Genomic DNA, 18,104 nt, shown 5'->3' with positions numbered 1-18,104 from the left:
CTGAATTGCCCAGATTTGTACATCTAAATTCTAACTGGTGTCTTGGAGTGTTGTACACAACAGTGTCCATGTAGTCTTGAGTTCAGACTTTACCACCCCCACAGTGGAACGGGCTCTGGCCTGGAGTGCAGCATACCTACTGGAGTGTGCAAATACAAATTGGCAGTGCCTAGAGCCCAACAGCAATTCAACTAGACCCAACTGGGCCATCTTGCATAGATTTAAATGGAAGTGATGACCTCCTGGGAACACACTGTGTTATGCTCAAGGGCTGCTCAGCTCCTGCATCCCCTTTCATTACTGGAAAACAACAAGCTGCTGGAGGGAATTCTGTTCTGCTCCTGGCTTTGCAAGATCCATCTTCCTCAAAGGCCCTTCTGGGTGTCCAGGGTGTCTTTTTGCCTTCAATCAAGCCCAAGGTAATAGTGTTCATTTTAACTTTGCTGAACCTTTACTGTTGCCTATTGAAACTCAAATAAGAAGTAGGAATCTTGAACGTTTTCTGAGTTAACTGTTTAATAGTAATTCCATGAAAATTTAGAGAGGCAGCTGTTTTACTTCTGAGGAGATCGTTCTTTTCCAAGTTCTCAGCCTGTTTAGTATTGTCTCCACTGTGGACACTTCTACTATTAGAAGATAGTGCCTCAGTACCCTCCCATTTGGCCCCACTTGCACAAGACAAACAGAGGTTTGTGTTTTGCAGTGAGGCCTTTAGGTGTTGCCACATCTAACCCACAGCAAGTAGAAAGTAGTCTGTAGACTATAGTGTAGACAGACCCTGAGAAGGCCTTCACTTCAGTAAGACTGTGATTATAGCATAGCAGAATAAAAATGCTTTGGTTGTAGTAAAGATGTAGCAAAAAAATAATATGCAGGGAGGCCCAGCAGGATAGATCTTGGCTAGCCTATGATGCTACTACATCTTCCCTAAAGCCAGCCTCTCTTTATAGGCTGGCTGATATATATCACCTTCTCCTACTGTACACATAGTCCCAGGTAATACCAGCTAAGAGCAGACAATGTAGTCGCGTGCTACAATGGAGCTTATGCTACAGGCCTTGGAAGAGATGGTTTTGTTCTTTCTACCCCACTGGATAAAAGGGTTGTTTTTTGGAGGCCTAGCTGGTGCCTGAAAAATGGGTTAGTCCTAGAGGAACATGACACCAAATCATCTATCCTGCAGCTCTACTTCTTTGCAGAAGGATTGGTCGGTGCACTTCATGCAAAAACTGGCCCGCTGTTGTCACAGCCTCCTTGAGTGAGGAGGTATAAAGTGTTGGGCCTCATCTATTTGTTACCCTGTGACTACTCCCCCCCCAAAAAACAGATGTTAGCAACTGGTCTTATTCAGCTGGAAAAGCTAGCAGCCAAGGTGACATTTACAAAGCTGTAAGCGTTTTAAGTTTACACTTAAAGAACAGCTACCTCAGTTTCATCAGCCTTTTATAGCTGCAAGAGTAGAAAGAACCAGAGTGAACCTCAAGAAAGCTGCACTCACTGCCGACATCTGAATTTAGCTCAGGAGAACTTTTAAGCAATGGCCCTTAGTGGCATTTTCTTCCTGTAGGATGAGTTAGAGTACTCATGCAGTCTTCCTGCTCTCTTTCTATACCCTTTACGAGCAGTTTCAGATGCAAAAGAAAAAAAAATCCAAGGCACTTCAATCCTTCTTGTCCAAACCTCTCATACAGGCAAGGAGAGCTCCAGGATCTGCCTGAAGGTGCCACTGTGCATGCAAAAGCCACAGCTACTTATCTGCTGGAGCGGCATGCAAGTTGTGGCCAGCCCAAGCGCAGGGCCGTGCTTTTTAGAAACGGCAGAGCCCCACCATGAGGGCAAGGCTCCAGAAAGCTGAGACGTGGTTACACGCTTAATACTGACACTTTTATTGTCATTTTCAAAGCTTAGAGAAGCCTTGTAAACTTTGAGTTTTACTACGGTACCCAGACGGCAGTTGGCTATACAGGTACTTTGATGCATCGCCAACAAGACTGACATACGCCCCCCCGCAGGCTGGTCACGAAGGTAGTGGAAAACGCTTACAGCAAGTTCATTCTGTAAACGGCTCCCCGCAGCCGCTCTTCTGAGCGGAGCTGGGATCGGGATTTCTCACTTAAAAGGAGGTCAAAGGGGGTTGGAGGGAGGGAGGGTTTGACTGCAGACAGTTGCGTCTCCCACCTTGGTGGCTGACAGGCTATACACAGTAATACATTTCATTAAGAGCTTGGTGGGGGAAGGTTGGTGGGTGGGTGTTTTTTGTTTTGTTTTTTATTTCTCCACTTGAACACACTTCAGCAGAGAAACTGGAAAAGCTGCCTGAAAGTAGGCCAAAGCAGTGCCGTTTCCATAGAAACCAGTTCACAGCGTTCCGTGATAATCACAAGCACTGGAGGTGCTTTTCGGCAGGCGAAGTTGGGCTAGAGCCGGTTATCCCCATTCACCCTGGTTCTTCGCAGTACCCTGCAGGGGGGAAGCAGGGAGGGGTTGAGATGAAGTCTTGCTGGGACCTTCACAGGCAATCGTACACAGCTTCTAACCCAAGCCGGGGGAGCTGGCCGGGCAGCCAGCAGGAACAGTGCAAAATGGCTGTCAGAGCTTTCCACTGGGATGCAACTCAGGTCTAGTCCAGGGAGTGGGAGAAGTGTGGCCACTGGGTTCCTCCTACTAGGGATGTCTTAGTCTGCATGCTTGCTCATTAGCAAGGTGCATGGAAAAGTCCTGGGGAGGGGGTCACATGTTCTTGAAGCCTCAGGGCAGTGAGCACAGGCTGCTTTAAGTGCGAGGGTCTCACCCTTTGACACGGTACCTCCCTCTGAACGGCAGGCTGGCAGGGGCCTTAGCCCTGCTGCTACAAACCTCACCGACTCTCCCAGGCCTCTTGCTGGCTTTCAAGAAGGGCAATTGAGGCGAGGGCACTTATATCAGACACTGACAGAGGCTATTAGGAGAACTGGCAGCTACAAAATGGAAACCATGCAATTACAACGCTGGGGTAGCAGGTCATGTCTGGTCACATTACAAGAGACAAGTCTTTTTGCTATGGAGTTCATGAGGTTAGGGCAGAATGAGCAAGCTTCATGCCATAACTCCATGCATGGTACCTTCGGTCCCGGCTGTCAAAATGGTCCGTCAGCTGCTCCTGTGACACCCGGAAGTCCTCAAATGGCTGTTGGTAACGGGAATCAAAAGACCCTTCCCGGGCACGCTGTGCTAAGAGCTGGCTTGAAGAGTCTCCTGATCGTTCCCGAAGCACTGAAGCACCAAAGGGGTTAATTTCACCATTCTCCTGCTGGAATCAGAAACAAGTAGAAAGGAGTGCTTAAACTTTCTAACGCATACAGTAGGGTCAGCATTTTGTACAGCTACTTCGTGTGCTTCTGTGCTACAATGTACTGTCTTGGGGTGCTAATGCACATGCAGTTGTGTACTGAATCTCTCCATCTCTTCCTATTTAAGAGCTATCAGTTGCATCTGGCTTTGGGGAAAGTTTTACATGAACCAGCTTGATGGAGCTGGCTGGCCATCCTCACTCCTGAAGAAACTGGTCTAGAAAAATCACCCTTGGAACAAGAAGCTAGAACCACAGCTAGTCAGAGGGCAGGTTTAGTTTAAAGTAAGGAGCCCTATGAACTGAAGGACTGGCTGGAAAGCTGAGCAGAGTACAGGTGGGTGTTCGCAGGCCTCCAAAATCACCACTAGGTCCTAGAGCCAGGAGTGCCACCTACAGGAATATCCACCCAGCTTCTTGGAGCACCCAGCTGGTCCATGCAGGTCACACCCGAAGTACTGACCAGACTAAGCCTTGCTTAGATGCAAGATCTGATCAGAGGAAATGTGGCCCAGGTCAAATGACTGCAAATATGAAATCACACTGGTTTCCTCATCAGCCTACCAGTAAATTACAAATCTGAATCCATAGGCAAACTGAGATTTCAAGGGCTGGCTAGCCCAGATGACTCTCTTAGCTTTACTGGGTTGTAGTGTGTTAACTTTAAAATCTTACCTTGCCAGGGAAAATCTCTATTTTAACAAGTAGAGAAGCTAGCTCCAGGCTCTCGCTGTAGTTATTCTTCAGAGGCACAGCTCTGTACCCTGGTACAAAGAGACCACCACTGTTACTAAAGGAAGCACAAACCAGGGACCAGCTAGTGAGGGGCAATGCACCATGCAGGTGGAGCCCCAAGTCTACAGGTGCCCTCCTATATAGTTAACACATATCAGCCCTGAAACATGCCTCCTTAAGCCAACACCTCATCCTCCATCCTCCCTGGGCAAAGAAGCTGGAACAACTTCTGTGTACGTTACACCAAGACAGATGCTTTGTTGCAGAGAAATGAATTTTATAGATTTTCTTAAAGGAAGAAGGGACTGTGATCCAACCCAGTTATGAGGGCTTGTTGTAACAAATAACAATAAGTCAGGCTTGTTGCATGTACAAGCCAGGCTTGTTGCAACAAACCATGAGCTCAGTGCTAAGCTGAGGCCATGCACTGCCCTCCCCTCCCCCAGAAATCAAATAATCATTTAAGCACCCAAAAGGTTGAAGGGATCACTATTAACAAGGGGAGTGGAGCATGCCTGGTTTTGTGTCTGGAATGCAATGAGAGAAAGGTTTAGTCTGTAGGTTGCAAGCCACATACAGGCAGAACCCCAGTGATGTGGCAGAGCTTGGATGCTACAGCAAAATGCACCAGGAACAGGGTTCTCCATTCATTAGGATGGCAAGAGGATGGACTTGGGGCAAGAACCACCACATGTCTCCAGAATGTCTCTAGGGACTGATAAGCAACAGGAAAGATGAGAGTGGCTCTGGCACCAGTTTGGCAAGCGCAGCTTTCTGCAGTGTTCCCATGCTCCCTGCTCCACTCAGTGCAACACAGGAAAGCCCCATCTCATGAAAGTACATGCTCCAAGAGCTTTACCTGTCTTCAGGCCTTTCACTAGGAAAGTAGCCTGAGCCAAGAAGTTCTCATCACTGAACATGTCCTCCTCATACACTACAAAGCGCAGGAAGGCAAATTCAGGGTTGCTGATCTGGAAGTTGAACAGCTTCTGGGTCCAGACTGGGTTCAGGCCATTATCCGCTATTTAGAAAGAGTCAATCAGTCAGAACCTAGCCCAACATTCAGGTTGCCTTCCTACTGCTCCTCCCCACTTCTTTTCTCAAAATAAGTGGTAGGAGTTTGGCCCATGCTTTGTACTGAAAGGACTGAGTCATAGTGGGATGCTGGTCCCCTCTCTGAAATCTTGAGCCCTTTGGCACATTCAGATCTAACAACAATCGTCCATATGCTTGGAGTTTTTTGTTCTGTATTTGTCCAGTCCTGCCTACAACTGCACCATTGACAAAAAGTTGGTTGCTTCAGCTGTTGTCACTTTGTGAACTACTGAGGATGTAGAAATAAAGCAAACCCAAAATCCCCATGATGACTTATTCACCCCTTGACCACCCATTGTCTCATTTCTCATGGTGTTGCCAAGAGCCAGGTCTGAATAAGACTGTCTGTAGACACACTGTACCCCAGCTTCCTTTTTAGGCTCTAGCAGAAAACTTCAGGTATTCAAGAGACAGTCCATCCAAAATTGAAAAATAATCCACACCACTCTGAAAGGACATGTAAAAAAAGACACCGACTAGCAACAAGGATGAGGATTTTGATAAAATAATCCATTCATCTGCACAGTCCACTTGGTCAGGGAGTGGGACATTACAAGCTCTTCCCTTACAGAAGGGGGAAGCTGAGATATGGAGTGTGTAAATGATTTGCTTCACTTTACACTCCAAGCCTATGGCAGAAGAGGGAGGAGAATCCAGATGCCTCGATACCAAATTAAAAAATCTGCCACTGTGCCTTGGTGCCAGTCAGATTATCTGAGTCTAGCTACCATATGATCCCCCACTTAGCTCAGTATTTGCTGGTATCACAAGTGAACCCGTCTCCCACTGGCCCAGCATGCATTGGAATGGGGAAGAATTCTTGATTCTTCCTTCCTGACACAAAAGGCATGCAGTTTGGCACAGTTATCCCAACTGAAGTCTTTGACATGACCCCTTTCAAAATATAAGCATCCAGGGTCTTATGTTCAGTAGCCTTCCCAGAATGAAGAGAAACCCCTTTAAAAATATGGATAAGGACTTTCTGCTCTGCCGATGGGAAACTGGAGAAGTGCCAGCATTCTGTGGCCAGTCAACTACATAAGGAAAGACCCCAAAGCAAGAGAGGACCTGGGTTTAGGTAGCCTGTATAGTCTCTACAGCAGCTGTGGTGTGACTGCAGGTGGAAATGCACTTTTTAAAGGTAACTGTCTCTTTTTTTAGTATTGGGCCTGTGAAATGAAGTAGTAGAACGTGGCCCCGGCTTTGCTCAGGATTGCTTCTATTTATCTGTGGCAGAAGCAACGATCTTCACTATATCAAACAACACTGACAGTGTTCAAGGTTGGTGTTCACCTGGAGAAGGAACTTTTCCAAGCCTCTTTCTGGGCCCATGAAGGCAGGTTCAATGGTAACAACAGCAGTAAAGAGGGAATCCAAGGTCTTGCTTCACTTGTTAAAAAAAAGGCATTAGCCAACATGTGGCACAAGCCTATCATATACAAGGCAGCCCGTAGCTTCCATTAGCAGTTTGAAATAAAAGGCTATGGGAAAGACTCGTGGTTTTCTGGATTTAACTCATGCAAAAATGACTGCCTCATTAACTGAGATTTGCCCCAGCATTAGCTAACTTGATTTAAGAACACACCCATCCCCGCTTACACAGATCCACCTTCCTAGAGCTGATGAAAAGGCAAGCTGCAATAGTGAGTGGGAAGGAATGCAGTTTGCCAGTGGGGTGAGCCATGTTACAAGAGGAGAAGCCTGGTTTGCAGAGACAAGTTGCATCGAAGATTTTTTTTAAGTCTGTGGCTAAAGTTACTCACCCACAATCTCAGTCTTCTGTTTCACATTGTCATACTCTGCTCCAGAAACCTCAATCTCCACAAAGGGGCAAACAATCCCCCGCCCGTTTTTGGGAAGATGTCGTGCACCAAGGACCTAGAGAGGAATACATAGTAAGGGAAAGGAGAAAGGAAAAAAAAAAAAATCACTGTGCTGGCAGGAGAGTTCACTGTGCTACAGAGGCAGGGTGAAGTCCTATCCCAGTGAAACCACTAGCAGAAACTTCCATTCACTTGAATGGGGCCAAACTTACACCCCGGATGTTAGAACCATGAGGGCAGGTTACTGCAACAGTTTATGGAAGGCAGCTGGGATTTGGCTCCAAGTCCCTGGATTCCCTGCTGGCTGTGAAGCTACTGTTTCCCCCTCCAAGATCAGCCAAGCTTTGTTCTTCTCCCCTTGATCTCATACAGATCAGATTTAATGACCTTCAAAACAAGCTACAAAGCCAGCCTATTTTTCCAGATTCTCACAGGGTGCCGGTGCATAGGAGGAGCACTCAGGAGCGATGGGGAAGAGAGGAGCGCTTGGGTGACTTGGGAAAGGTCTAATTTGGGAGCACTGACCTGTCTGGTTCTCTATACATTTCACTACACATCTCATTTTTGCAGGCCTGGAGCAAGGGATTGTTGCGTTTCTAAATCCATGCTAACGAGCCTCTGGTGAAAGAACCTCTTTAGTGAAAAGACACTGCATTTTGTTTCCTTCTCTCTCACCAGCTCTGGGAGCCAGGATCACACTAGCAATAGAACCGCAACTCGTCTGCTCTATTTCACAAGGATCAGCTGAGGAAAGATAAATCCGAGGCTTGAGAGCACCACCTTCTGGCAACAGAAGTTTCCACAGGGTCATTTTTCTCCTCCACTCCTCCCACTGCAGTCAGGGTCATTTCTCCTGTCCTGTCTCAAAAGCAGATTCTTTGCATTACTTGGAGCACCATAATGTACCTGGGTTGCTCCGTGACTCAAAAACGCCAATGCCCAGATCCAAACTGTGCAGTCAGGAGCAGGGCTAGGAAAAAGGCTTGTCAAGAAAGACCAAGTGACAACCTCCCAGCTGGCCTCTGGGAGGACAGTGTTCTCTCTTAGTGCCTTGTCCTGCCTGAATGAAAGCCTAATATTCAAGTTGCTCTAAAGGAAGCTGCTTTTCCTGACTTCTGACAGGAACCCTGTTTGTTTCTTCTGAACACACCTTCCAGTGCTTTGTGGCAAGGAGGTCACAGTTACATTGCCCTCTTCATCCAAACACATTGTGAGCCCTGTACAGACTCTGCCGATCCCAGGCAAACTGCTTCCTCAAGTGGCTAAAGGCAGAGCACATTTGCTGTGCAGCAGGCCCAGGGCTCAAGCAGTGCACAGCATTATGGTGCAAGGCAGACAGTAGGCAGACCAGGCATGGCAGACTCCTGCTTAACTCTCTGCCACCCAGCCCAGCTCTAGGACTGCAAGCTGGGAGCTCAGGCTGAACAGAAAGAGGCTTCCAAGACTAGCTACATACATCAGCATGGCAGGATTTTTTTGTCCACCCAGAGGTATTCCCAGTACAGGAAAACTGCCAGTTCTGGGGTGGCTCATACACTGCTGGGAAGAGTGTACAGCACCACTGCACTTTCCTGCTTTTGTAACTTTTTCATACAAGGCACTCCGGGTAATTCAGCTCTAATTGCATCCTAGATGCACTTTCCAGGGTCTGAAGTGCTAGAAATTCCCATTCATGCCAGATGCTTAACTCACAGCACCATAGGGTTACTTTATAAACAAAGGCCAATACCTCTTTGGGGTGGGGGGCAGTGGACACCAGCTGTGGCTGCAGGTCAAAATCCCACACAGAGCCCTGCAAGGCCAAGCTAAAGGTTCATTCCCTAAGAATGTCACATTAGTATACCACTACCAGTGACAAGTAGTAGGATTAAAAGTGTTGAATGCATCCATCCCTTCTCTTGCCACCCAGAAAGACCTCAGTCATCCAGCAGCAGGGTTTTATGGAGACAAGATAGGGGATGGCAGGACCCAGGTATCCAGAGAGGGACAGCCAGTCTTTGCAAGGGGAACAGGTAACCAAGCAGTAGTCAGAGAGCAGGCCAGCACTAACCTCAATGGAGACTGAGATCAGCTCCACCCCGCGCAGTGTGCTTTTGTCAAAGGGGTCAAAGAGATCGTCCCTCATGTTAGGCGGCTGCAACACGTACCCACATTGGCCACTGGACATGAACAGAGCCTGGTTCATCTGCATGGGCTTGTCTGGGAAAAGGAGAAAACATAAGGGCTACAACATATTACAAATCCTCTGCCCTGTATCCTCTGCCAGCCCCACCATCCAGAATGATCTGAGCTGTATTTCTAAGCTGGGCTAAACTCCTCCTAAAACAGCAGTGCTGTGTCCACTGCCTGTTCACATCAGAGAAGCTGGAGATGGGATGGAGTTATAGGAGCAGTTGATACTTCACTATAGCAGGCTCCTTCCCTTCAGGGCACTGTCTGATGCATCAGTTCATGTTTCTGTGTCCCAAGCCATAGGGCTATTTGCTGCTTCCCTTCCATGGCTTGATGCATCTTAAGCTGTTCAGATTGGGCATTTCTCACTTGCAGCCAGGGATCTCCTCCTGTAGAATCCCTCCCCCATAAATATATACAGGCTTCCACTCCCTGTTATTGCTCCACAATCCTTAGATCATTCCATCTCCCAGGAACCAGACTGGTGTCTCCCCAGTTATACGGCACCTCGAATGGAACAAAGGGCTGCAGTGCTACCATAGAGGGGGATGTTCCCTGAAAATGTATTCTGTGCTCCCTAGACAGACAGAGCCACGGGAGTCGCAACCGTTTGCTGACCAGTCAGCAACTACAGGCGACTCCTGGTGCTGGAGATAAAGCCATGCCACCCCCATCTCCACACTGATAGAAGCAGCTCTCACCTGGGGTCTGGAAGTTGAGTGCCACCAGCTGACTGCCGCAGATCCACATGGGCAAGGGGTCATAGTTGGAGGAGTCAAGGCGCTGGCCCTTGGGGTAGATGCGGGAGAGCTGCAGTCGGTTGTACTGTAGGAACTTCTTGCCTTTGATCTTGTTGACATACTTCTCTGCCTTGGTCTCGGGGAAGGAGGACATGTCCCTGTAACAGGCCCTTTCTGTGCCAATCTCTGGAGGGAGAAAGGGACAGCTGCTTACACAGGAGCTCCATCTTCCTGACTGAAGCTGGGTGAGCCCCTCCCACCTCCAGGCAGTTGAAGGAAGCAAGAAGCCACCAGAGCTTTCAACCCCCTCCCTGGCTGCCAGGGAACTCTGCTAGTCACACAGTGGAGAGGCCTGTGCCAAATATCCTAGCAGTCTAGGAAGGAAAAGTGGCCTCCAAACCCAAGTCCAAGCCATGCCCAAGCTGGGCCTCTCCTGGTGTTTCTTCACCTGCACTCGCAACGCCTGTGACCATAATCATTCCATCCCAGCCATCGCCTCCTTCCCATCAAAAACTAGGTCAACGTTAGTATGCGAAGTGTTTCTGTGCATTTCTATCCAGGCCTGCAGTGCCCTCCATCTGCTCCCTCTCAGGACTGCCCAGGAGCAGCATGCTGGGGGAAGATGGATGAAATTGCCAGGGTCACCATTCCTATCAAGGGCATCTAGGTACCTCCTCTCCCCCCACCCCTCCCCAGGTGGCTTTGCCAAACTCCACTCAACGTGGATGCCCAGGTCCAATCCCTCCAGCAGCTGCTTTGCTTCTAGGCCACAGTCCTAGGGCAAGTGGCTGAAAGCTGTCCCCAGGAGCCACATGTGGGAGATGTCCATTTTCTGGGGGCTGAGGTCTTAAGAGTTGCGCTTATATTGGGCCCCCGTTATACAAAAGCCAAACTGGACTTAAAACTCAGCAGGACTGGCCCATCTGTGATGGTCACAGTCAGGACAGGTATGGCACATTTGTGGGTGCTTATAAACACACATGGAGCCTGGCACTTCATTCCAGGACCTTGTGCTTACTCTCTTCATCAAAGGGCACAGGCCGGCAATAGACGACAAGCTCTGACAGCTCCAGGGCAATCTTCTTCCTCCTTTCCATCATCTTCCCTTCCGAGAGCTGCCAGAAGACAAAAGAAAAGGCATCAGGCCAAATACTCTCAGAGGGAGTGCTGTTCCAGCAGCCACACTGGCAATCACAGGTCAACAGCTCACTAGCCACAGCAGCCGCAGACTCAGCACTGCACTAGAAAATATCAGTGGCAGCACTGAACTGAGCTGGAGGCTTGGTCTGGAGAGGTTTTTATGGCAAAGTTTTCAAGTGTTCTCGGAACAGACTTAGAAGTGCAGATTATCATGACCTTCAGTGGAGCTAACCCCTCAGTGATGTCTGCAATTCCCACTTCAACCTCTGCTACTACCTTCCTCCCACCTCCAGCCCATATTGCAGGGAACATCCCCAGCACATCGGGGAAGTATATCCATCCTTGGACTGAAAAGGGAGGGCAGGAAAACCATGACCTTTTCTCCATCCTCCTCTTCCCTTCCCCTCTTTAGGGAGTGCTTTGTCTTATCTTGCTGCTCACTGCAGCAGGTCCACCAGGACCTTCCCAATCATCATAAGCCTCATGTAAAAGGTAGGAGCAGAACCCCCTTTGTGACTCCCTGAATAGAATAGGAGGATCCTGGCCAGCTATGATCCCTGCAAAGACATTAGCTTCACAGCTAGTCAGCCAGCCCCCAAATACCCCTGCAACACCAGCCTGGGCTCTAGTGGGGATAAGAAATACTCTGCTGCTCTTGAGGTGGCTGGCTCTAGCAGTGCGTGGACATCACCAAGAAGGCTCGGTGATGTGGGTCTCCACGACTCACCCTGGCATCAGCGGTCTGGGCTGCCTCTCGGATCTTCTTCACCCAGTCCAGCAGTTCCTCGTGCGTGTCAGCTGCCACGTCCAGGGACCAGCGCAACACCGAGGCCATGCTGATGGAGAAGACGAACATCCGATTGTTCTTCCCCTCAGGGCGGATGGCTATAGTGGGAGAGGGAATGTAAGGAAAAGTCACAACCACCCATGTATCCAAAACCTCTGCGCTGTGAATGGTGATAACAGCAGAACACAACCAGGCAGGTTTCCTGTAAAGCAGCCCTGAGCTGAAGCTGGTTCACTGACCTTCAGGGTTTATGAAGGTCAGAGAAGAGAATGCCAGCAAGGAGTTGGGGACAGAAGTGGCCCAGTGACCTAGAGGCAGCTGGGATAGGACTGCCAGCCTCTTCATGTCCACAGTTGGGGCAGTAGACTCAGAGCACTCCAAAAGAAGCAACACATTCCTTTGTACTGCTTCCAAGAGTCTGCAAATACGAGGCTCAGTCCAGGTCCCCATAGAAGACAGACGCCCCTGGTATCCAGGGTAGGGGTGCACCGATAAAAGATTTTTTTGGCTGATACTGATGGCCAATACCGATCTGACAGCAAATATGCAGCCCAGCAGCTTGGAAAGCAGCGTCCAGCTGGTAAGTCTGGAGCGGGGGCCAATCCAGGCCCCAATGGGGAGGGAGGGAGTGGAACTGGGGCTGTCCAGCCAGGGGCAGGGCAGGGTGAGACATGGAACAAAGCTGTGAGTGGCTTGTCCTGGGGGGGGCGGGCATATGACCCCCAGATTTGTGTGCGAGGTAAGGGCAGGCTGCCTGCTCCAGGCTTGGGGGCTGGGTGAGTGGCAGCAGCGCTGTGAGGGAGGCAATGGCAAATTTTGGGGTGGTTTTAGTGCCCCCAGCCCCTCCACCCAGCATTGCTGCTGCCCGCCTGCCCTGAGTGCAGCTCCCGGCCCTGAGCCTGCAGCGGGCTGCCCACCCTCGCCCTGCATACAAATGTGGAGACATGGGCCCCCCAGGGGTGCTCACATGCACGCAGCATTTAAATCAGCGACATTAATCGACTACACCAGCCAAAAAAAAAACAATTGCTGACAGTATCAAATTTTCTTTTATTGGTGCCAATCCGATATGGACCGATATACTGGTGCACCTCTAACCCAGGGGGCAGAAGGCAGCCTAGGGGCAGGAGAGGAGCTGCTGCCTAGAGACCACTATACCACAAAGGACTAGCTACAAACAGGATAGCAGCTGGAAGGGGAGGAGGAGGAAGAAGGAGAGATGAGAGCCTTCACACCAAGCGATGGTCTCTCCAGGACCAATGCAGGGGACAAAAAAGAGAAACCAGGATCCCAATCCCCTCCCCACATTCACTTACCTATCTGACAGGACGGTACATCAAGGACACCTCCAAGCAGGTCTCCCAGGGGACTGTTCTCATCTAGCTGCTATTGAGAAAAGATCACAGGCCAGTGGGTTAGAGATGAGGCTGGTGCAGCAACAAGTCTGTTTCTATACAGGTCACACTAGAACAGTCATCTGAGAGCAGTTAGGAGAGGAGAACTGCCCTTGGGCTTAACAATAGCTCAGCTTGCCTCAAGACCATAATCTGCCCTCTCTCTCTATTCACTGTGTTGCCCCTCCAAACCACACAAATTTGTGCGTACCTCCCTTTCAGGCTCCAGACCCGTGGGACTGACTATTTCCTCCACGTAGTTGGAAGGAAACCACAGCTGCTTCTTGCCTCCATAATCCCCTCTCCACCTGCAAAAAAAAGACACAAGCTGTAGCTCTCCTAGAACAGTCACCAGTGGCACAAGACATGTAATAACAACCCCAGAAGCAGCCTGGGCACTTCTGTGGTTTCTGCTCAGGCCAGAAGCAGATGGGCACAAACGATTGGAGTCCTTGAACTTTCCACCTCATGGATGTCCCACTTTCTAATGCCCACAGTTGGCAAAACACTGGGTCCCCTTCAGTGAGAATCCTGCTGGCTGAGCAATACCCATGGCTCCCCCCAGAGGAGTCCAGCAAAGGAGACTGAAATGGCAGATAATGGTGTAAGCAGGCTAGATAACGAATAGTTCATTAAAAGAGAATGGGGGAGGGGGCTGTGGTGGTGGTGAAATTGCACACACACAGCTCTGGATGTCGACAGACCCCTCCAATCCCCCCTGAAGCTCCACTGCATTCACTACGCTTTGCTGGAAGCTTTCTGGCCCTAGGGAGGTGTGTTGGAGCCTGGCATCTTTGCTTTACCCACAGGCCAGGGAATGAGACACGGTGATAGAAGCAACACTCCTTAATTCTCCTCCTTTGCATAGTACCACTACACAGATTGGATGGGACAACATGCAGGAGTCCAAGGGCAAGTTTAGTCTTCATGCCCTTGCACCCCTCAGAGACTGCAGACATGGGAAGTTGTGTTCTAGCAGGTGTCTAGTTACAAGTCAGGAAGGCCAAACATCTCCATCACCCTGAGGGGCAGCATGGGGGAAACTCACCAGCCTCCTTCCTGTTTCTCCACGTTCTGGATGATGGCATTCTTTGTGAAGGTGAGCTCGTCGTCTCGCTGTGCCTTGTAGTCAAACAGGGCTTTGACAGCACACTGCAAAAGCAACAGGGCGCTGTGAGCCATGAGTCTAAGGGGCTGGCATTGAGGCCATAATGGAAATAGAGCGAGAAGATGAGAGGGGACTAAAGGCTGAAAAACTACCTCTATACTGCATACTGCCATAGCAGGTATGACTGAAGGGGTGCACAGAGCCTGAGATTCATAGCAGCAGGACTGGCTCACTGACAGGCACCAATCATTAGCTTCATCAGAACTAGCAACTAACATAGGAAAATACATAACCCCCAGATGAACGAGTACCCATGTCTGTCCACAGAGGCTGGGAGCCTTAGTTCACTCTAAAAGCTGAGGTGTGCAGCTCCAGAAGTCCAGGGTTCAATCCCTAGCATCAGCCAACATAGCAGTCATCTTAAATACAAGAATGGACTCACTTAGTAGTCATCTTCCTGGTCTGATTTTGCATTTCAACTTTATGGCTAACAAAAATAAAACACCACTGCCTATACCTCAAAATTTACTCAGAACAAAGACTGAAGACCAGCTTTCAGAGGGGCTGCAAGGCATATGGAAAGAGAGCAGAGTCCTAACACAACGTTGGTTTTCTAAACAGCACATGGGCAGTTGCACACACTTGGCTTGCAGCCTCCCATGCCACAGGAGACACATGTACACAAGAATTTTTTTGCATTCAGTTGCTCAGATGTGCAAACAGCTTTTTCTATACACAGGCTCTGAGTTGGCTGTTGCAAATAAGGCATGAGTTTGTGTGCATAACTTTAAAAAAAAAAAAAAAAAGAATCAAAACTGTAATAGGCTTTTCATTGTCTTTATCCTACTGCTAAGAACCTAGTGAAAAGAAATGTGTAGAAACTTCAGAGAGGAATGTTTGGAGTCACTCTCTCAGAGAATGTGCCAGCAGAGGGAGCTGGAACAGACTGTTTTTAACCCATGCATGATGTTCTGATCCCCAGAGGAAAAAGCAGATTCTTCCCTCCCTTGGGAGTTAACTGGTGGGGACTGAAGTGTACTCCCCAAGCTCCCGAAGGCAGCCTTCTGAAACACAGGAATAGCCCACAAAGCAGTGATCCCTGGAGCCAGCTCTGCAGGGGAACCGTCAGACAACACTTCTTTGGGGGTTATCACATTATCTTGACAAAGCGCACAGAACAAAACAGATGAGCTGCACACAATGCCACAGGGAAGCATGCTCAGTGGGATTTCTCTGCTGTATAATGCAGTAAGAGAGACTGAAAACAGAACTTAGCTTGCAAACTAGTGATGGGCAGGGGAGGAACAAGCAACTCATCACCTCCACTCTCAAAAACTCACTGCAAGATCAGCAACCAGACCTCACTCAGCCTTGCCTTCCTTCCAGGCACCCGGAAATCCACCACTTCTCCTCAGGAGATAGTCAGTGGTGGCCTGGGGCAGAGCTGTATGGGGTGTTAGTGCAGGAGAAAGTACTTTGGGCAGAACTGGAAAGGGGATTTTGGATCTGCAAGTCATTAGCATCAGTGTAGAAATATGGAACAGCAAGGGGATACCTTGAACGTTGGCATGGGATTGGCCTCCACGTAGAATCCCGGGTGGCGCCCTTCATAAAGGGCTCCATAGTCTGGCTCCTGCAACACAAAAGTACATAATATGTCAGCTAGAGTCATGCGATTTACTGCAAGGGGAGCAGTTCCCTTTGTCGGGTAGCAGTCAAAGACAGGTTCTCAGACAGGCTCAACAGGCAGGAAATACAGATTGTATCTAACTAGACACAGCCCTTGCTCCCTGGAGGCCTGGGGTAAGGATCCCTGTGAAGTCGACTGGGACAGGTCAAACATGAGGCAGGAAATCACAGCTCCTTTTGCTAACCTGGTATTTCATGCAACACACTCATTCAACCTATAAGCAAGGGACAACCAAACAGCCCCGGAAGAGACCAGTCCAGCCAAACTCTTATTCAACCTGGACTCTTCTGAATTTGTTGGACTGCCCCTTGATCAGCTCCCCCATGCCTGACCCAAACTCACTGCTGTCCCGATCTTCTCCAGGGTCTCCTCGTTGATCGGGTACCTCAGCTTCATTTTGCGGTAGAGCGGGTGCTTCTCATAGTAGCTGATCAGGTCCACCAGGCTATCAAACTCTGAGTTTCCCAGCAGCACAGTCTGGCCCTCTTGCTGCACTCGGCAGTGCTTGATTTTCCCTTCCGCCCTGGTACATAGAGACAAGCAGAAATGCTGCATGGTGAATGATGGAGATGCTCCCTCTCTCTCCAAAAGGCCGTTCAGATAACGAACAAAACCTCACCTCACCCCAACACATTCCCTCCAGGTTTGTGATCTTCCTGGCTACCAAGCAGAGTGGTTGGACACAGAATATTAGCAGGACACTGAGATGCTGAGAAAAGGTAAAGCCATCTTGGGTCACACCAAGAATCACAAGGGAGCCCAGAGTCAAATCCCCAGAACTGATTAGCCCCGAGTTACAGGAGAGCTCTGAACTCCAAAACATCCAAAGCACTGGGAGGGTTCACGTGGGCTCTTGGTGGGGAAGAGGCCAAGGGAAGACAATATGCAAGCCTCAGGGGTGCATCTTAAAGGGTGCAGCTAAAGCAAGCTTCCATGAAACCACCTAACACTTGTCAGGTGGAAAGGCTGGATCTGGTGCCTCCCATGTGTTTCCATAAAACCCACCTTTTGTCTGAATCATGCTGGCCAGCAGAGATACAGGGATCAGGAGCTTCCACACAGGGAAACTTTCATTGCAATATGCATCAGAGACCAACAACTCTGGGTGGACTCAGCTTTGCATTGGGAGGCATTTCCAGCCAAACAGTTGATGATTTAAAGTATGCAAGTGCACAATGAGCAAATATCACACACCCATGTAAAAATTAAAAGGGGCAACCCAGAGAGGCCTCAAAAGAAAGTGATGGCTCTTCACATCGATTCCCAAACTAGATCCATATCACCCCAACCCCCACCCGCCCTCCTGGGCATCGACACCTGGACACAACGGAAATCCCTTCCCTCAGGACTCTCTCCTATTCATGCGTTCTGCCAGAGCCGCTTACCGGAAGGAGATAGCGTAGGAATTGGGTTCACTCCTCTTGCGCACCAAGAAGGCTCCATCTCGTGGCACCCTCATCAGCATGTGCTCTGCCTGGGCCCGGGTGAGATTGGCATGGTACCACCTGTGGGTAAGAGCACCAGTCTGGCTGAAGGCTTTGCCCAAAGGTGAGCTCCAGCATCAATGCCTGGCTAGTTCCATCTCCCAGAGCAATGCAATCAAACCCACCAGCACAGGCTCCTCTGCAGACCCAGTGCCCAGCATGGCAGGGGAAGGGATGGCAGGACAAGGGAGCCTGCCAGCCACCTGCCACTATGCCTGCTTCCTGAAGAGGCTAATGCTGAAGGCTTATAGTGCTCTGTGGAAGAGCAGGGGGGATTCAGCCCACAGGGCTGAAGTGGGGGAGGAGAAAGAAACACTGCAAAGAAGCTGGCCTGGATGGATCTCCCAGCAGTTTCCAGGACAGACATCTGGTTCCAACCCATGTGCCAATCCCTCCCTCTTACTCTTTGCTCTCATGGGCGTTTGTTTGTGGCACAGGCTCCGTCAGTCTCATCTCGAACTCGTTGCACCGCAGTGGCACTTGCTGGTAGTGGGTGATGAGGTCGTACAGACTATCAAACACCAGGTTGTCAGTCAGGAAGAACTTAGGGCTGCCGGCATCCTGGCGGGAGTGAATGCGGCAATGCTGCACCTTCCCGTTGCGCCTGC

General features: G+C 49.6%; 1 protein-coding gene across 4 annotated transcripts in view; it reads right to left on the bottom strand.

Moving 5' to 3' along the window:
* Positions 1–1,883: 1,883 nt before the first annotated feature.
* Positions 1,884–18,104, bottom strand: part of PLCG1 (phospholipase C gamma 1) — an 82,758-nt gene continuing 66,537 nt past the window's right edge. For 2 of the 4 annotated variants that reach the window (XM_025191226.1, XM_014525554.2), the window contains 16 exons: positions 17,900–18,100; positions 17,398–17,517; positions 16,355–16,535; positions 15,878–15,955; positions 14,263–14,366; positions 13,426–13,522; positions 13,137–13,206; positions 11,761–11,918; positions 10,912–11,008; positions 9,855–10,079; positions 9,032–9,180; positions 6,922–7,036; positions 4,923–5,084; positions 4,004–4,092; positions 3,102–3,289; positions 1,884–2,460 (listed from right to left, as the gene is read on the bottom strand). In XM_025191226.1, the coding sequence (XP_025047011.1) occupies positions 2,418–2,460; positions 3,102–3,289; positions 4,004–4,092; positions 4,923–5,084; positions 6,922–7,036; positions 9,032–9,180; positions 9,855–10,079; positions 10,912–11,008; positions 11,761–11,918; positions 13,137–13,206; positions 13,426–13,522; positions 14,263–14,366; positions 15,878–15,955; positions 16,355–16,535; positions 17,398–17,517; positions 17,900–18,100 (2,077 nt within the window). In that variant the 3' untranslated portion in view covers positions 1,884–2,417. Of the gene's footprint in view, positions 2,461–3,101; positions 3,290–4,003; positions 4,093–4,922; positions 5,085–6,921; positions 7,037–9,031; positions 9,181–9,854; positions 10,080–10,911; positions 11,009–11,760; positions 11,919–13,136; positions 13,207–13,425; positions 13,523–14,262; positions 14,367–15,877; positions 15,956–16,354; positions 16,536–17,397; positions 17,518–17,899; positions 18,101–18,104 lie in introns of those variants that run through there. The other 2 variants (XM_025191231.1, XM_025191234.1) reach the window with 2 other exon arrangements.

This window comes from Alligator sinensis, unplaced genomic scaffold (assembly GCF_000455745.1).
Source record: "Alligator sinensis unplaced genomic scaffold, ASM45574v1 scaffold76_1, whole genome shotgun sequence".
Taxonomy (NCBI): Eukaryota; Metazoa; Chordata; order Crocodylia; family Alligatoridae; genus Alligator; species Alligator sinensis.
Note: the sequence above shows the minus strand (reverse complement) of the source record. Positions and strands in the feature narration are given on the sequence as shown.